Source organism: Psittacula echo (assembly GCF_963264785.1).
Source record: "Psittacula echo genome assembly, chromosome: 3".
NCBI classification, from domain to species: domain Eukaryota; kingdom Metazoa; phylum Chordata; class Aves; order Psittaciformes; family Psittacidae; genus Psittacula; species Psittacula echo.
In genome coordinates this window covers 56,124,076-56,142,889 of record NC_137736.1, presented here as the reverse complement: position 1 = coordinate 56,142,889, position 18,814 = coordinate 56,124,076, and the positions used below count along the sequence as shown (strand labels likewise).

At 38.0% G+C, this 18,814-nt stretch overlaps 1 protein-coding gene across 1 annotated transcript; it reads right to left on the bottom strand.

The window, feature by feature from the left end:
* Positions 1–2,249: 2,249 nt before the first annotated feature.
* On the bottom strand, positions 2,250–16,843 carry CRLF2 (cytokine receptor like factor 2; the record flags this gene model as incomplete). Its single annotated transcript, XM_080614245.1, has 8 exons — positions 2,250–2,522; positions 3,549–3,633; positions 4,694–4,808; positions 6,533–6,695; positions 7,407–7,546; positions 9,099–9,271; positions 10,019–10,130; positions 16,726–16,843. The coding sequence occupies 8 exons, from the start codon at positions 16,841–16,843 to the stop codon at positions 2,250–2,252; spliced, it is 1,179 nt and encodes a 392-aa protein (XP_080470371.1).
* Between the last annotated feature and the right edge of the window lie 1,971 nt (positions 16,844–18,814).

Genomic DNA, 18,814 nt, shown 5'->3' with positions numbered 1-18,814 from the left:
TGGTGGTAGCAGCAGTGATTTGTGTTATACCTTAATTACTAAACTGTTCTTATCTCAACCTGTGGGAGTTGCATTCGTTCGATTCTCCTCCCCGTCACTCCAGGAGTGGGGGGAAGAAAGAAGCGGGGGGGCGGAAGTAGACTGCGTGGTTCTAATTTACGGCCTGGGCTTAAACCATGACAATAATACAAGACATAAGAGTTTGTACTGAAAACAAATAACTAACATTTCAGTTCAAGAACATTGCTTAAAAAGCACACTTCAACATGACTTTCTTCTTTTCTTTTTTTTTTTTTTCACAGTAAAATTTTGGGAAAATATACTAAAACATTCTGAGTTCAGAGAGAGGAGTATTTGCTCAACAGAAAGTGGCTTAATTAAGGTATCTATCTAGCTCTGTAGACAGCCATATGTGTGCATGGTTCAAACATGAGGTAACTAAACAATGCATTCTCGGCTTTACTTCACACTTTTGTTTGAACCATTACTGGAACAGGTTCTTGTCTGTTGTAAATCACTTACTTGGTTCTTATGCAATAATGCCAATGTATACCAGATGAGAAGAGCTGAGCTAACTTCTGCTCATCAAATTATATGCAGTTTGAATTAGTTCAAAATCCATTGCATTCTTACAATGCTGTTGAAACTTTTTATGGTTATCTTTATAAAATATTTCCAGATATGTGATGTGTAAAAATGGCCCAAAAAATTTTGAGCACATCTGTTCTAGGTAGGAAAAGGCAGAGACATTTTCAGGATTATTGGAAATCCTTTGTTAGCTTGTTAATCTTGTTAGTGAACGATCAAATCTTGGAATTTGCTTGAACTATCCTTCCACCTAAGTTTCACAGGTATTGGCCAGAAAAATTCTGGATTTTAAACACTGGGTCATCTAGAAACAAATTTTGAAACCTAATGATCCATGTTACTGTTTACTGTGCTCAAAGAGTTCTGGAGTTAAGAAGAGTTTTAAATACTGAATTAAAAATATACTCATCGTTATAATTTTCTGATAACATGTAATTTCCAAGGTACACTGTAAATTAGTCAATGAAAGTATGCAATTAGAAAAGCTTAGTCAACTGATAAAGTAATTTAATGACTGACTAACAAATAGGTAAATGACAGGTAACTAATTGGAGCTAATTTAACGTATAATCACGGCATATCTACAAGACCTTACCTATATCATAGATGTTTCTAGCACTTAAACTTTTTTACAAAATTTACATTCAACTTTCATGTAACCTAAATGATGGAGGGAAACTCAGACTAGTCAAGATTTTTTTTCTAAAATGTAATTGATTAGTATATTTCATTTTAAATTTAAAATTAAGCATATTTTAAAAGACAGTATTTTTAGAAAACTTAAAACCATATTTTGAGAACAAAAGGCCAGTATGTGGAATACAAATGAGAAGTGCTAATGTGAGTTTACAGCTGCTGATTGAACTAAAACCCGATTTTAAATAAATGCAACTCAGTTAAACATAAATATTGATCAAAATTAACTTTAGCTTTCTAGAAGAAGTTGCTTAGTCATACAGAGACTGTAAGATGCTGAGGTCCTGACCTCAGAGTAGGCCTATGAAGCCCTGCTGTTGTGGAAGAAACTGCCTACTTGCAGGATAAAATGCAATTCTGTACTGTACATCTTCACCCTTCTGTTCTTAGACATGGAGCTTATTCTTTCTCTTTATAAAACCTCTGACACCTGCAGTGCAGCCCAGAGATCACAGTGGGAGAAGCAGCTTACAAAAGCAAGCACTTCTAGTCTAAGGAGTATCCTATCACTGTGCAAATGTGCAGATTGTGGTCCAGTCTTCATGAGACAAAGACCATTAGCAGAAAAATCCCTTTATTTCTCTTTCTCTGGGAAAGAATTACAGTTCAGTTTGCACTGCTCTACATACTTCATAAGCACAAGAACTGAGTCCTGGCTCTGTGAACCGTATTACAGAGGAGCTCTTGTTCTCTCCTGTCTGTCGCAGGAAAAATGTGGCTCTGTTTAGTCTAAGAAACCCCAATTAGAACAATAAATCTTAACTCTGTAAATTATTAGGAGCTTGTTTCAAACACTGAGCCTACCCAAATGATCTTAAGTGCTGGGAAAGTGCAGATCTGAAACCACATAACACAGCCTTCCTTGATGCAAATTTACTCATGACAACCTTTTGTATTTAGCCACACCCCTAAGCTCATCAGGATCTTTCATGTAATTTCCTAATAATTTCTGTATTATGAGCATTTTATAACATCACATACATGTCATCATTCATTAAAATTTGGAAGCCAGCAAAAGAAGCTATAGTGTTGGACACTGGCATCAAACAGGCAATCTGAGCTTCTTTGGGGTCATTATTTTCAGCTGCTCCTGAAAAAGTGAAGATTTTTTCTTGAGGCCCGTGTTTGTTACTCTTCTTCTCATCTTCCTGTGGGCTTTCTGCGTCAGTGATGCACTCTGGCTCTTCATATTCTAGCTTGGTTTGCACCACTGCATGATCAGTTTTGTCTATCCATTCCTAGGAAAATGAAAATGTTGATGTTGGCAGGGACTGAGATATCAATCAAAAGAGACCTAGCTGTACAGACACTGATTTTCTTTTAGTTATGGCACCTTTACAGGATAAGCCATAATGGAGAAGTTTAAAAGGAAGCAGTATAAACAAGCAGGATATAATATACTAGGATGCAAGAAAAGCAGACTAGCAGGAAAGCAGACAGGATTCCACAAATGCATACAAACTTACTGGTTATAGAGACCACGTTAAACACAACTTCATATTTAATCAGGGCCTTTAAGAAACCTTGAATGTGTTAAACACCTAGCATTCCCTCCTTGATGGACTCATCTATTCTTTGACCCACATCCTGACTTCATCTAAATTAAGACTGAGTTTACATGGAGATTTAGGCAGCATAACATTTCTGTATTAAAACTTCAGTATTAATTTGCATTTCATTCTTTCTTCTTCAGTTTCAGTTTAAAGCTATCTTATATATAGAAAGTTTCATTTTGCACTGAAACATTATTACTACCCTTTGATATTGTCACTGGGTTTAAAAATGTAAATATTTGACCTGTCTCCACTTAGAGGAAACTTAATAGTAATTAAGATAAATACAGCTCAATTAAATACAGAAAAAAAAATCACATATGCTATGTAATGAACTCAAGAACAGTAAGAACACGAAAGCAAAAACTGTGGCCTGTGCATTTGGCATCCTTTTTGTGTCTAAAGGTTTAGCAACTGTACACTTCTGTGGCTAAGGGAGGATGCTGCTTACTCATGCCTCCAAAGGCATGAGTGCCAACACTGGTTCAACATTAAGTCTCACAGCACTTCACAAACATAAAGCAGCACTACACTGATTGTATGAGCTGGTGTTTGTTCTGTGGATCCTCTTGGTCATGTCGCATGAAGGGAAGGGCTTTTCTCTTGGGTCAGAGACTGTGGATTTTCTTTGTGGAGCAAGTATCAGTAGCTACTTTTAAATTATTCTCAACACTGCAGAGATTACAGACTTGCTAGGATGGCAATGTTTACCTGGAAGTTTCCATTATGGTTACTGAAGAGATCATCGAATATGTGTTTTGGATCTGGTACAGAAGGCATGACTGACTTCTGAAGCCTGGAAAAAGGAAAGTAAAATACAAATCGACTTTTTGTTGTAGTGTAGTCATTCATACAAAAATCTAATTCAGCACATTTCTGTAGCCACATATATATTTTATATGACAGTACTCTAAGCTTGGGGTTTTTTCGATGTATTTTAAAGTCAAAAAGCAGTTACAACAGTGTGATAAAACCATGAAGCTAAGAGTGACTGTTCTGCTAGATTTTCAACCAACCCCATCCTAGTAAAATCTGATCTTTATACAAACTTCCAACTAGCCAGGAAGTGCCATTCTGCTCCATGCAGTAGTCAGAGCTTTAGATTCCCTGGTCACATTCCCCTAGACATGAACTTGGTGCAGAAGCCAGCTGTATTGGCCGACTTAGTGAACACATACACAAACATGAAACATAGAATTATAGGAGAAAAAAACTCAATTTATGATCTGAAGAGTTTTACAGAGTCCAACATGCTTTCAACTCTGAAGATAGGGAATTTTTTGGCTTTTTTTTTTTTTTTCTCTCAAAAAGGCCAAACCTGGGGCCCTTGCAGGGTTCTTTGTTATTTGGTGGGTTGTTGTTTTGGTTTGGGTTTTTTTTTTTAAGTGTAGATGCTAAACTTGAACACAGTCATTCAACTGCAAATCCAAATATTGATACAGTCTTATTAAAGTTGAATGCATTGAAGCTTTATTTCAACCTACAGCAAGCACACACTGAGTCTCATGAAAGTTGTACAAAAGAATGTCAGTTCATGAGAAATAACTAAATTAATTGGCTTCTTGGGATTTAACAAGATTATTGAAAAAGAGGAGAAATTAAATGGAAAAGACAGAATTTTATCCCAAAACATTGTCTTCTAACAGAGTCATTCAGTTTTTGAAAATTTAAGGGCTTTGTTTTTGGAAGGCCAGTATACATTATCCCTCAAATAGTAATAAAGCTACTGATTTCCACATCTTCATGATGACTTTATCTATCAGATAAGAATTTTGGTGCTAAGAGACTTGATCCTGAATCATAACTCTGTTTTTATGATGTGGCTATTTATTAGTAACCAATAAAATCATATTTACCTCTGCCATTTACACAGAAGAATCAAAAGGGTAAGCATCATTAGAAGTACTCCCAGCAAGCAACTTAACACAATTACTGTGTTTGACTGTGGTTTTATATCATCATTACATGAATCTAAGAATAATCACAAAAATGTATGTGAAAAAGTTATTTTTTCTTTAACAGTATTTCTAATCATGATACAACATTGACTGTTCTTAAAACAAAACAAAACAGAAATAAAAGGTTTTAAGAACAAATAAGGCAAGTTGAATTGTTCAATTGAAACTGAAAAGCCATCTTTCCCCAAATCTTGCAAAAGAAGAAAATTGTGGTTTTATTTATCTAAATTGACCTGGTTCAGGACAAAGGAGTGGGCTTACAGGCAAGGAGTAGGTACATTATGAATTAATTGAATATTTCTCGAATCTTCAACATGTTGCATTGACAGTGATACAGCAGCTTTATGCTAAGATCTATATTACATACACCTACTCACAATCACCAATGCTGCAAGTGGGATTCTACATGTAGCCTGAATGTCTTATTTCCCAAGATAAAATAAACAAACAATCAACATCTCCCCTATCTATCTCAGCAAACAAAAAGCCAGAAAATCACAAATGGCAATGCCCAGAAAGTAACTGGTGGCAGGATATCATTAATTGATATTTATATAGGTATATAAAATTATATATATAGATATATATATAAAATTTATATAGGTATATAAAATTAACGCATTTGTACACTTTTCAGCATTCTCATTGTTTATCCTGCAGCTTTTGTAATGCCACCTTAAAAATCTACCTGCTACTACTGACCTGCTTTCCACATAAAAGCTTTAAAAACTAAATGATTATTCATGCAGAAGCAACTGTCCAGTCTGTTCTGCCTGCCTTCTTTGGTCAGCTTGCCAGAGAGCCACAAAGAAAGTAAGGTCTTCAGAATCTGTGAAATTTCTTGAATCCAGCTTTGTTCAGAGCTTCCTTTGATGCTTGCCCCAGTGAAGGGGCTGTGCCAATGTCACTTCAGATCCAGGGGTGCCCAAAATGACTAAACAATTAGTCTGCTAGAGGCTTTTATGTGTGCACCTCTCAGAAGGTGCATGGGGAGACATCATCTTCCGATTTCTGGCTTGCATTTGCCACCACACTGGAGGACATGTTTGCAGGTTCACCATTTGCATGGTCAAGGACATTTCTCTGGAGGTCAGCACTGCATCTACTACTAGTGCACAGGATACATGTACTTAAGATTTCATCCCATCTTGTATATACAGATTTTCTTCAGCTGAGTAATAGCCCACTGCATGTTTGGGAACTCAGATCTGGGTACACTTAACACCTGGTAGTTTTGATAAAGCCTAGTGGGTGGCATTTTGTTCTTAGCTGATATGACACAAATGTCCTGGAATGCATCTATGAGCATCAGACTTCCATGACCTCTGGTCCTGTAGTTCAACTAAATGTATTTTCAAAACAAACTGACTTCAAACTGGGGCTTCAAGGGCTTTCTTAGGGTTCAGGTTTGATGTTTACATATCTTATGTGGACACCCCCACACACACACAATGCATCACATCTATGTCATTGGTGAACCCTAGACACTATTGTAACACAGATAATGACACTCAACTTTGCTGATTATGGCATAAATTGAGTGTTATGGGCCATCAGGATCTAAATGGACGTGACTTAAACATGGGCAATTAGACATTCGCATGAAATCTCTTCCATAACAAAAGATAGAGCACAACGGTGCAACATTAATTTGCAGCATGTTCCCAGCATCCCAGCCTGCAGTCACCCCTTCCCCATTTGTACTTAGACAATACATGAATGTAGCACAGTTGTTACCTAATAAGGTGCCATTCATCCAAAATGTTTCTGCTTCCCAGTCACTGCTGTAATTAACTACGTTGCAGTAGGGTACTAGCCTCTTCAGTCTGACCCGGAAAGAATAGCATTTTCTTGAATCAAAGCCTTGCTCTCCAACACTGCAACACTTAGAAGTTCTGGACTGAGAAGGAAGGTGTATCATCATTAATTCTGGTTTTCAAGATGGTGGTTCAGAATACTATACCCAGTCATGGTCACAACTAGGATAAAGGATAGGCCAACCCAAAACCTCAGAATTGAATTTTAACTACTCAGAGTTTTGAGAAATTCTGTTCCTTGACTGACTCTTCACTATTCATATCCATTCCTTATGGTCTGATACTGAGTTGTAGGTCAACAATCATTACTTAGTGCACTGTTACAGTTGCATATTTACAATATGCAACAACACTTCAATTCACAAAATATTTACAAGTTATATTTAAGAATGGAAAGCTTAAGTCAGTTAGATAATATTTGAAATACTTAACAGCTAACTTCTGAATAAATAAAAATTCCATGTAATCTCTTTTCTTTCATTCTATTTGTTATTTTCTCTCTTCTTTTCTCTACTCTGCATTCTGTTTTGTTTCCAAAAGCTCTTCTATTCTAAATGTATAACCTTTCCTTAGATTGTCCTCATCTCTTTGGGTAACAACAAGATATAACTCAAACAAATTAATTATTTCTGGCACGACAGCTGTCCAGGTTCTTAAAAATCCAACTGTTTTCTACTACCAGTAATATTTCAAAGTGTAGGATGGGAGAACAATTTGAAAACAACTCTATTTTACATTCTCTGGAGATGCTACTTCCCTTCCAATGTTGATTAAAAATGTCATATCCAACTTACTTGCCACTGTTTGTCGAACTTGCTTTTGTATTGAAGCTCAAGTCTCAAGCACTTCACAGCTCTCTCTGGTTTATTACAGCTTACAGTAACGGTGTCCTCATTCCAGACGAAGGTCACATTTTCTGGCCGATTGGGCTTTACTAAGAAGAGAGAAACAAATTTTGCTATAGTCTCTTAAAAAGAAGTATTTTGCAGTTAAAGTTATTTTTACTCTTTCCTTGTCTTGATGTTTCTAAGTACTAAGTGAACAAGGTGGTCTTTCTTCTTGGAGGATGCATTTTTGTAGCTCACTTGCTTATTAAACATCAAAATGGAGTTTGACATGGTGACACAGTTCAAGATGCCATATTCAAAGGTAGACACTATCTCATGTCAGGAATTTACTGAGTGTACTTAAGGAAGTGCTATAATCTCCTCACTGTCTGCAATCAAGAGGAAGAAAGAGACTTCCTCACTGGAAAAGGACTGACAAATTCAGTACCATAAAATCTACAAGACACGCTTGTGCAGATGCTTGAGGTTATGTGGGATACAGTAGGGCATCTGCAAAAAGCACTGGGTGCCTATCTGTGCACAATTGAATATACCCCTCACTACTTCAGATGGACCAAAAAGCATGCAGTGTTTTGATCTATGAAGCTGGTAATCTTCAGTAGCAGAAAATAAAGAGGTGAGAAGAATGTTATCTGCTCTCTTAATCCTTTTAGCTGCTTTTTTGTATTGAAAAATTCTGCCTTCCTAATTTAAAGACTGAAGTCTTATCCTTGATATTTGTGGTTTGTTACCTAACCCTTCTGAAATTCATTTTCCTATCAGTGCATGTTTATTAGACAAAATTTGAGGATCGGGCTGCAGCTTTTCATAATTTGTCAGATATTGGTAAAATTATGAGATGCAAAAACATTCTCAAAGTTAGACACCATGACAGGTTTTTGTTTCAGCCCTTTTTCTAAAACATTATTAATAAATGCTAATAATGTATTTGGATTTTTTCCAGATAATTCTACATTGTATATTTTCTGCATTATTTTTATTAAAAAAAAGTTTTTCCCCTTTAAATCTGTAACTATGTGAAATTGCACAAGATTTTGACAAACTAATCTCACACTAGATGTAAAATACGTATTTGGGGGCAGGAGAAACAGGAACATCTTCTCTCTACTAGTAGGAGGATGTCTTTTTATTCTGTCAGACTCTACCACAGTGACTCAACTAATTTTGTTGACATCTGATGGTGGTTTTATGACAGCCTCTTCAATAATAAGTAGTTTGCTGCCTCACATCGCATGGAAGATGAAAAAAGAATTGAAAGTTGAAAATATGAGATCACACAGACAGAACTAAGACAAGAAACTATCTAATTTTATTCATTTTCCTGATGTGAATACTGAGCAGACCTGGACTAGGCTTGTCACACCCATATATTTTGGTATTTTCAGTCTGATTTTTAAACTGTGCTTTGGGACAAATCTGACTTTATCATCTCATTTAGCTGCAGCTGCATACAGGTCTGTGTACGTACTAGTGACCCCAAGGGATGAAAAACAGTATGAAATAACTATAGTTTATTTTGCCACACACACTAAGAATATTTTGTACACCAGTATAACTGATTTCTTCTCAAACTAAGGACAACTAGAGAATTAGTGAAGACACTAAGATTACAAAAGTAGTAGTGATTTATACACTTACTATAAAAATCAGATTTTAGTCTTTTAGAAAAAAGCTCTTCATTTCCATTGTTATTCCTGATAGAGATGGCAAGGGTGGGTCCTTCTGTCTTAAAGAGACATCCAGAATTATAATCTTGATCCAACAAATATGTGGGACATGGCTTCCAAACTTTGTACTTGCTTTCATCAAATCTATGAATGAAATAATATTGGTGAATGGAATACTCTTACCAGTTAACACAAGTTAATTCCTTTTTGTTATTCTTTCTTTTTCTTTTCTTTCTTTTCCTTTTCTTTCTTTTCTTTCTTTCTTTTTCAAATGCTGCTATCAAGGGAATCTACACATGGACTTTCTTGAAGTAGCAAATTTCATGGTGGTATGAGGGAATCCATTACCTCATTGACTTTCCAGCCCTGGGGTTTTATGCAGTTTAAAATAATCAAGTTTCCTTCATTTTCTAAAAAAGAGAATGACTTGCTCAAACAGATGCTTTCATGAACCTGTTTCCAAGATTGTACTGTTAAAAGTTCTTTCACATATAGTACCCAGAACAAAAAAGGAAGATCACGCTTTGTGACTGTCTTAAACAAAAACATTAAATTTCTATTAGTCGTTAACGTAGTCAGTTCATAAGAAAAATATGCACATATGTGAAAAAAACACTTTCAATAGTGTAGCTAGCATAAACATTTAGCACAATGACAGGAGAGGGTCAAATCTTTCATAAAATGTCTGCTGTGACTGGCTATTCAGCAGGCTTATTGGCTTGTACACTTCTGCAGCAGGTTGTGAAGATGAACAAGTTTCATGCTGGATGATTAACAAATATTAAAAACATTTTCAGGTATAGTTCGCAGAAGACTCAAATGGACTTAAATATTTCAACCTACCAAAGTAAATAATTTAAGAAGAGAAGAACAGGTATTATAAATACTCACGTGTAAGAAAATGACACATTCTCTCCAGGAAATAGTTCTCTTGCTGCCCATGTGATCTGCATCTTCTCATTATTGAAGTTGATTATTGTGGTGCTGATGGCATTTTTCCAACCTACCCATGACAACAGAGAATATGATTTGAGATGCTGTTTGTATAAGAAGCATCCCTTGACATTGGTAGACAATCAGTATTTCAAAGATACGTATGCAATAGACTCAGATGATCATAAAATAAGAAGACATAAGAATATCTAAAATGCAAGGAAAGAGAGTAAAATAACCTAGAGACATTGAAATTAGAATCTTAAAATAGCAAAATAAAAGCACACACAGTTTATTGTGTTTGCATGGCCAAGTTTTGGTAGCAGGGTGTCTACTAGGGTAGTTTCTGTGAGAAACTGCCAGAAGCTTCCCCTGTGTCCAGTAGAGCCAACATCAGCCAGCTTCAAGATGGGCTTGTCTCTGGCCAAAACTGAGCCCATCAGTGATGGTGGTAGCGCCTCTGGGATAACGTATTTAAGAAGGGGGAAAAGAGCTACTGCACAGGAACAGCTGTACCCGGAGAGAGGAGTTAGAATGAGTGAAACAGCTCTGCAGACACCCAGGTCAGTGTAGAAGGAGGGGAGGAGGTGCTTCAGGTGCCGGAACAGAGATCCTCCTGCAGACCATGATGCAGACCATGGTGCAGGCTATGGCAAGGCAGGCTATGCCCTGTAGCCATGGAGGTCCACGGTGGATCAGATTTCACCTGCAGCCTGTGAAGAGCCCCATGCCACAGCAGGTGGATACCCAAAAGAGGCTGTGACCTGATGGGAAGCCCATGCTGAAGCAGGCTTCTGGCAGGAGCTGTGGCCCCATGGAGAGAGGAGCCCATGTTGCAGCAGGCTCCTGGAAGGACTCATGACCCTTTGGGGGACCCACACTGGAGCAGTCTGTTCCTGAAGGACTCCAACCATGGAAGGGACCCACACTGGAGCAGTTTTTGAAGACTCATGTTGGAGAAGTTGATGGAGGACTATCTGCCATGGAAAGAACTGCAAGATGGAGCATGGTAAGAGTGTGAGGAGTCCTTCCCTATGGAGGAAGGTGCAGCAGAGATGAGGTGTGATGAACTGACCACAACCCCTATTCCCCATCCTGCTGTGCTGCTTGTGGGAAGGAGGGAGGGAATTCGGAATAATAAAGCCTAGGAAGAAGGGAGGAGTGGGAGAAGGTGTTTTAAGGTTTGGCTTTATTTCTCATTACCCTACTCTGAATTGATTTTCAATAAATTAAACTAATTTCCCTAAGTCAGGTCTGTTGTGCCCATGGCAGAAATTGAGTGATGCCTCCCTCTCCTTACCTCAACCCACGAACCTTTAGTGATATTTTCCATCCTCTGTCCAGCTGAGGAAGGGAGAGGTAGAGTGGCTTTGATGGGCACTTGGCATCCAACCAGGGTCAACCCATCACACACAGCAACACCATAGAGCACACTATGGTCTGTCCCTGGACCAAAAGGTATAGGCTAGCTACCTGTATAAAAGGTACGCATAGGGATTATACCTTGAAGGAAATTTTCCCTCATAATAACTGCTAAGCTTTTCCTATTAAGGAAAACTGTTTGGGAACTAATGCCACTGGGAGCTTCTGTGTAAACTGTCAAATGTTTACTGTAAGAAACCAAGGACTAACACAACAGGTCAAGACCCATAGGAACCCAGAGCAGTTCAGCACAAGTAGCTGTACTGCGTAGTTGACCTATGTGGTTCTGGCCAATTCCACCTTACAGGCAAGCAAGATCATTTAATGTCCTCCGAATGCACGCAGGTATTATTTCCTTTACTGACTATCTCCTTGTTGTAACTCTTGATAGAGACACAGGTATTTTAATTCTGTGTCAGTCAGGATTCCACAATCAGACATGGAAGACAAATCTGACATTGAAAAATGGAGAAATTAAGAAGTCAGAAGGATTAGAAACCCATTCTATATTGAGAAGAAGGACAAATATTTATTTTGCAGTCTATAAAATGTGAAATGATATGTACTTGAATGAACAAAGATGAAGAAAATGCATCTTGAATATCAGGAAAAAAACACTTGAAGATAAAATCTGCAGACTGCTGTCTCCAGACATGAAGTGTCTACAACTAAAATGGCATGGTTTTGAATCAATTCTTAAATCAAACACAAACAAATTTCTTCAGTTTAATCTCAGAAGGTGGCTTAACATCTCTCCATACAGATATGTACATGTCTTCCTGCGCTTGACAAAAAGATTTCAAATGGCCTATGTGCTAAGCAAAGAGGCACACTGAGTGCCAGTAAGACAAAACAAAGAGTGGGTATTTGAGGGTCCTATTTGAGTCATAGCCAACTAACTCAGGCTAATCTGTCTAATCCAGAACCCTTACCAGATAAAGGGTGACAACTCAAAACTCTTACTTGGACTTGGATACCTGGGCAGCCCCACTGAAAAACACAGCAATGAATTTTCTTTTTTTCTAGAGGGTGGCCTCCACATGCAATGTTTACCCGTTGCTCTCCAGCTGTGAGGTTACAGCAGTTGGCCCAGGAAGTGAAAGATCCACTTGCATCAATTTCTAGTGTTAAGCAAGTGGCGTGGGTTGGGTTTACATTACAAGACTGGTCTCAGAATGCTCAGTACTGTAGGGCTGCTAGTACCTGAAGTCTGAAGGGAATTGTAAAGAAAAGAGGCAACTTTATTGGTGAAAAGTAGGTGCTTGCAGATGTCAAATGTTTAATAAATGTTTGGGAGGATCTTGCAGAATTTACCATGAAAAAGTGCCTTAATTGCTCTAAGGTGTTCAGTCAGTTTGGTCACAAGGGCTGCAAGGTACAGAAATAAAAAGGAGGAAAAAGAAAAAGGGCATTTATAACCTAGGTAGGCAACACCACTAAAGAGAAGAAAGGAGAGGAAAAGTGTGTTTTGAATACCTTCAGGAGTGAAATATTGCAATGATATGTGGCTTATGTTTCATTACTCCAATTTCAGCATGGTAAAATAATGTTGTACCGCTTAGTCCTTCTGCATGAACTTTCTCTTACTGGGCACTATAAATAACTCTTTTTTTTTTTGGTAAATTGTGTTTATAGGTAAAGTGGTGGAATTAACACAGCACCAGTTCATTAACTGTGAAAGAGAGCACACAGAATTTGCTCATGATTTCATTTATTTTCTTAATACACCTGAGAAAAACAATGGTGCCAATATTTACACTGAATTTGCCTCTCAGATAAGTGCTTGGGAAGCTCCTTGAAACTGTGACTATGTATCCCACAACTCTGACACTGACAGCAGAGAAAGTAAAGATTTTGGTAAAGTGGTAATCCTCTCTTCCCTCTCTGTATAGGCCAAATCTTGAAGCCCTTTTTCAGGGTGCCACATTTTCCCTCAATTCTAATGCAAAAAGAACACAAGCATCAAAACCCAGAATCCCACAAAGTTCCTTTAATGGAGTGCTTGATCTCTTCAAACTTTCAATGAGTTAGTGTTCGGCTCTAAAGGTGAATAATAAGGAATCCAGAGGGACCACACAGAATTTCCACACACTAAGGAGCAGACATTCCATAAAACCTGATCTGACTGGTATGTTGGAAGGAATCAAAAGTCACAACTGCATTCTGAACGTTGGCCAGCACTCATTATTCTCTTTTTTCAGTCATAGTATGATGGCTTCGTACTACTTCTTAGAGGCTGCAATTCAGAGATGCACAGTAAATCCTGAGTTTGGCAATGTATATTTTTTGGATAACAGGGAAGAATATCAGTTTGGCTCCAGTCCTGCAGTGATATACTGATAGACTTAACTTTGCACACTATGAGCAGTCAGTCCGCTTGACTTGAGCAAGATTACTCAGAGCACATCAGCTTAACAACACATATAAATCTTTCTAGGATCAGAACCTTACATATTATGAATTGAAACTCTGTGATTTTAGCATTTAAATATAAGCTCCAGCAACTGCAGTTATTTATGTACTAAAACAGAAGCTAATACATTATGAAATACTTTAATAATAAATAGAACCACTTAATAGAAATAAAACAGAAATTGTAATAATCTAAATACATATTCTCTTCTGTGCTCTAGTTTTTAAGAACTTCATATGAAACCAGATTTTAACATAATTAACTATGTAGGACAGAAAAGAATTTACCAATCTTTTATTATTAAAGACTGTATTTCTAGAGCTCTAGTCAGAGCAGTTTGCTACTGTGCTTTCTAATTTCATGTGTTTTGTAGCCTTTCTGAATGCAGTATGAGTTGTGTTTTGTATAAATTTTCAGTAAAGGTTTGCATGTGTCTTTTCAACTTATAGCATGCATGTGTTGCAAAATTCACATTTCTACACGGAAAGGTGCATAGCCCAAGTGAGATTTTATAAGTTTGGATTCAGTTGGCATCAAGTCCTCTGAGGATATGTACAGGTTATCTGAAATAGGGCTTTTCTTTCTGATGATCTTTCTTTTGCCATTAACTGAAAGGTGGTTAGTTTCCTTTCTTTTTCTTTTTTTTTTTACTTTTTTGAAGCATCTATACACCTATACTTCTGGAGTCAGAATCATTCATATATTTGCTTAATGGAAAGAGAGAGAAATAGAATGAAATTTTTATTAATCCACCTTTGACACCATAGATGTTTCCCAGTTAATGTGCCAGCAGTTCCTTGGTAATTGTAATTATTTAAAACATTCTTCTATTCATGGTCCTATAGGTGCACAATAGACCAAACTAACACATTCATCATTATTCATTGTATTATGATAATGGGTAGATGGAAAAGTCAAAAATATTATGAATAGGCAGTCCCTGGTCTAATGAGGTGCGGCTGAAACTTTGTGTCTGAGGATGACCTGCAAGTCTGGCTAGGTATGCAGTATGCTGCAGTGGTGTAGCACACGTACCAGTGCTTTGGAGCATGAGCTTCAGGAAGAATTATCCAAGTCCACGTCTTTGGTAAAACCAGACAGGGACTGGTAGGGCTCCACAAAAGATTTTAACCTCACAAGCACTGTTGGCTCTTCCCCAGATAGAGAGGTGTGGAAAATACCACTATGGTGTGCGTAGAAAGTACTTTTACAGGGTAAAAAAAGAAATTTCCTTGAGCAAAAAATTATGCAGACACAACCATGAGCAAGAATATGAGCAAGTACATTCCACCTCCAAGCCACTTTTCACAGTTTATTACTGAGAATAAATATTATGGAAGGGGAGCATAGTAAAAAGGTCGAATGTCATGGAACAGAACAAAAAAGAGAAAAAGGAGGGGGGCAGAATGTTAATCTGCAAACATAACAGAATGGAACATGCATGTACTGGAACATTTGCAACCTCATTGAAGCTCAACAAAGAAGAAAACCCACTTTTGATTTCCTAACACTGATGAAACTTGATAAGTAACCACATGTTGAACTTCCACATATCGAAGCACACTGTATAGAAACTACTGGAGTGCAAGACCTAGATCTGAGCCTACAGTCTTTAGTTACCCTTAATACTACTGGTCTATCAGAACAGATTCATTTTATTAATAGGAACACATGTAAGTCAAAGCAATTCCTTGCACATAAGACTGTTGACATAAATGCACAGGACAGACTGAATAGAAAACACCTTTTCAAGAAAAGGAACAAGACAGTAAGAGAGTTTTTCATAGACATTTTGAGACAAGGCATAATCCTTATGGCATACAACCTTATATCCTTACAACCCATTAAACTGAGTGGGGTTTTTTTCAGAAGATCCCTGATCATTGCTAGGTATGGCTACACTTTATATCTAACAAGCATCAAAACTGTAATTTTCAACTTTCATTCCACAAAGTCATGCCACCAGTACAACATGGCTGTGGGTGGTTGCCATCTCAGGACAGCAAAGAGTCATGTGCTGTCACAGAAAAGCCAGTGACTCACTGGAGCAATTAACACTGGAGAACCAGGTGGTGTTGCACTGCCAAAAACGGTACTTACTGTATGTAGAGCAGAACAGAGAGCTGATTATAGGTTGATAAGATGAGGGCTTAACTTTAAAGTTCTTCTTTCTCTTTGTAAAATGAATGACAGGGAACTTGTGAAAAATTAACATTAGTGAATATTAGATTACTGGTCTCTGTGTTGATGTGTTGGGCTTTATGATTTCTGTAATAATCCATTTATCTTTGGCAAACTGTAAATAATAGCATTGCAGACAGGCATATGAAATATTTAGGTATTTAATGTTTTTATTAATTTAGTGTTTAATTATATTTTTGTCTTGATGTTTTCTCAAGTGCAATATATTGCTGGATATTTTCTCAGTGTGTTAATTCTTCCAGAATACTAAGCACTGAAATCTTACCTGGAATCTGTTTCACCCATCTTTGTTCAATGTGAAGGCTAGTCTTTTTTTGACAGTCTATTTTGTTATAACCTATGCCTTCGACAGTAAGCAGTCTTACTAAAGAACAGACACAAGTTGAGCATGTTCTGCCTAGATTTTTAATTAGAAAACTTCATAGAAATCTGTCATTATCATCATTGTTATTGGGATTTTTTAAGAATCTACTTTCATCTATTTCTGCTGGATATCAATTTCTGTTTGGTGGATTCTTTTCACCAAATAAATTACTTAATATTGTAACACATGAGGTAAAGTATGCATAGAAATATTGCTAACTAATATATCAGTTTCTTAAATAAATATCTGGGGATTTAAACTTACCAGGAGATTGTGACTGAGAAGCCACCAGGTTGCCCAGCGTGAAGAGCATTGAACATGCTTGAAAGATGAGTTTCATGGTTGGAATTACACAACAGATGGTGAAGAAATGAGTAATCATAATCTCTAGATTTTACTATTTGATTACTTTATACCAGAGGCTGAAGGGAACTAGAGGAAGTGACTGCAGGAAACAAAAGAATGACATATCGCTAGCTATAAACAAATCAGAAGTGCAGGACTTTGGAATGCACACCTTTTACGTACTAGGTTAAGAAAACCAATTTCTCAGAATATGAGTATCTCTTTTGTCAGCACCTCGCTTTATCTTTTCACAGCTGTATCAGTCAGTGGTGACAGGAGCCCTGATCCAGTTGAGGACCAGGTAGCTGTACATAGCTGTGATCGCATCATCTCATGGATGAAGCACTGATGTCGTGGTTTAAGCCAGTCGGCAAGTCAGCCACGCAGTTTCTACACCACGACACCCCCCCCCCAAAGGGATGGGGAGGAGAATCGAAAGAGTGTAACTCCCATGGGCTGAGATAAGAACAGTCCAGTAACTCAGGTATAACACAAATCACTACTGCTGCCACCAATAATAATAATGATAAAGGAAATAACAAGGGAAGAGAATACGATACCGCCTGCCGAAAATAAGCCCGACATAGCAGAGGACGTGCCCTTCTGGGAAACTCCCAGTTACATCCCTGGGCATGACGTGCTGTGGTATGGAATACCTCTTTGGCTAGTTTGGGTCAGGTGTCCTGTCCCTGCTTCCTCCCGGCTTCCCCTCTTATATATATATACTTCTTCCTGTACTTATATATATATAAGTACATATATATACACACTATACTTATACACACACACTATACCTATACCTTATACAACTGTATACCTAAAATTATACATAGGAAGTGGGAAACAGAACAATGTTTTGCCTGAGATGAAACCTATTCAGAACCAGCAGAACTTAAAATCTTGTAATAATCAGTTATCATGTCTAAAGAGACCTAGAATCTGTAGGTCTGCAGCAAACTGGGCTATGCTAGTAGTACAGTAAGCAGGAGAAGTAGAATAGTGAGGTGAAGCAGTTGGTGCAGCAGACTCAGGAGCCGCACAGTGCACATGGGGACAGTGGGGAGTCTTCCCTAGACTAACACCAGTCCAGCCCCATGAGCTGAATGCCTGTTAGCAGTCAGAGTCTGCTAGATGCCCTCCTGGAGCATATCTTCTGGTCTAGGCTCACTCAAGAGGAATCCAGGGCTCCACTGTGTGAGCAGAAGAGTGGGGACGATTTGGAGATTCACTTCACAAGGATGGTCCTAATCTGAACTAAGTCAGTGTGGTCCTAGCCTGCTGTTCTTATCCAGCAGGAGTTCAGGAAGATAGTCCTGAGTGACAAAGCGCTCTCTTCTTGGGCTTAATAGCTTCTCCCTTCACATCCTGGTAAACGTATACAGTTTACTTTTCTATGGATACATGAAACAGGCAAGCACACCAACTCCCTTCAATTCAATTCTCCCTTCATTATGCATCACACAAAATAAGCTGCTCCATGAAATCAAGAGGCAAAAATACAAATGGTAGACCTCAATTCCTATCTCTGTTTCCTAGGTGGCCTCAAGGTTTTTCTATGCTTGCATCAGAAAAAATACAGGAACCTTCTTCTTATGCAGAGATGTGCTTGGACAGATGAATGACTCAGTCATGCTGCATGCAAAGTGGCCTTTGTGGGCAAAGGCGCACACACAATCCTGCCTTCTGGAGACCTCATCTCCTGTGCTACTTTTTGCCTCAGATTTCTCAGATGGGGAGAGTAGAAGTTTGTCTGCCACACATGGTACTAGGTAGGGAGTTGGATTATGGCTGGAAATACACCCAGATGTGCTGCCATGATTTCTGTTTAGGCTTATTTTCATTCTTCTCAAAGCCTTCCCTAACATGTTCACTGGCCTTTTTAATCCACCAGGTGCCAGATGAGACCAGTATCAGCTTTGTCACATCATCAAAGTCTTCAACCAGGTGTTGTGATACCAGTTTCAATCTGGCTGTTCACTTTTCTTGGGCTGGCTACTTTCATTACCTT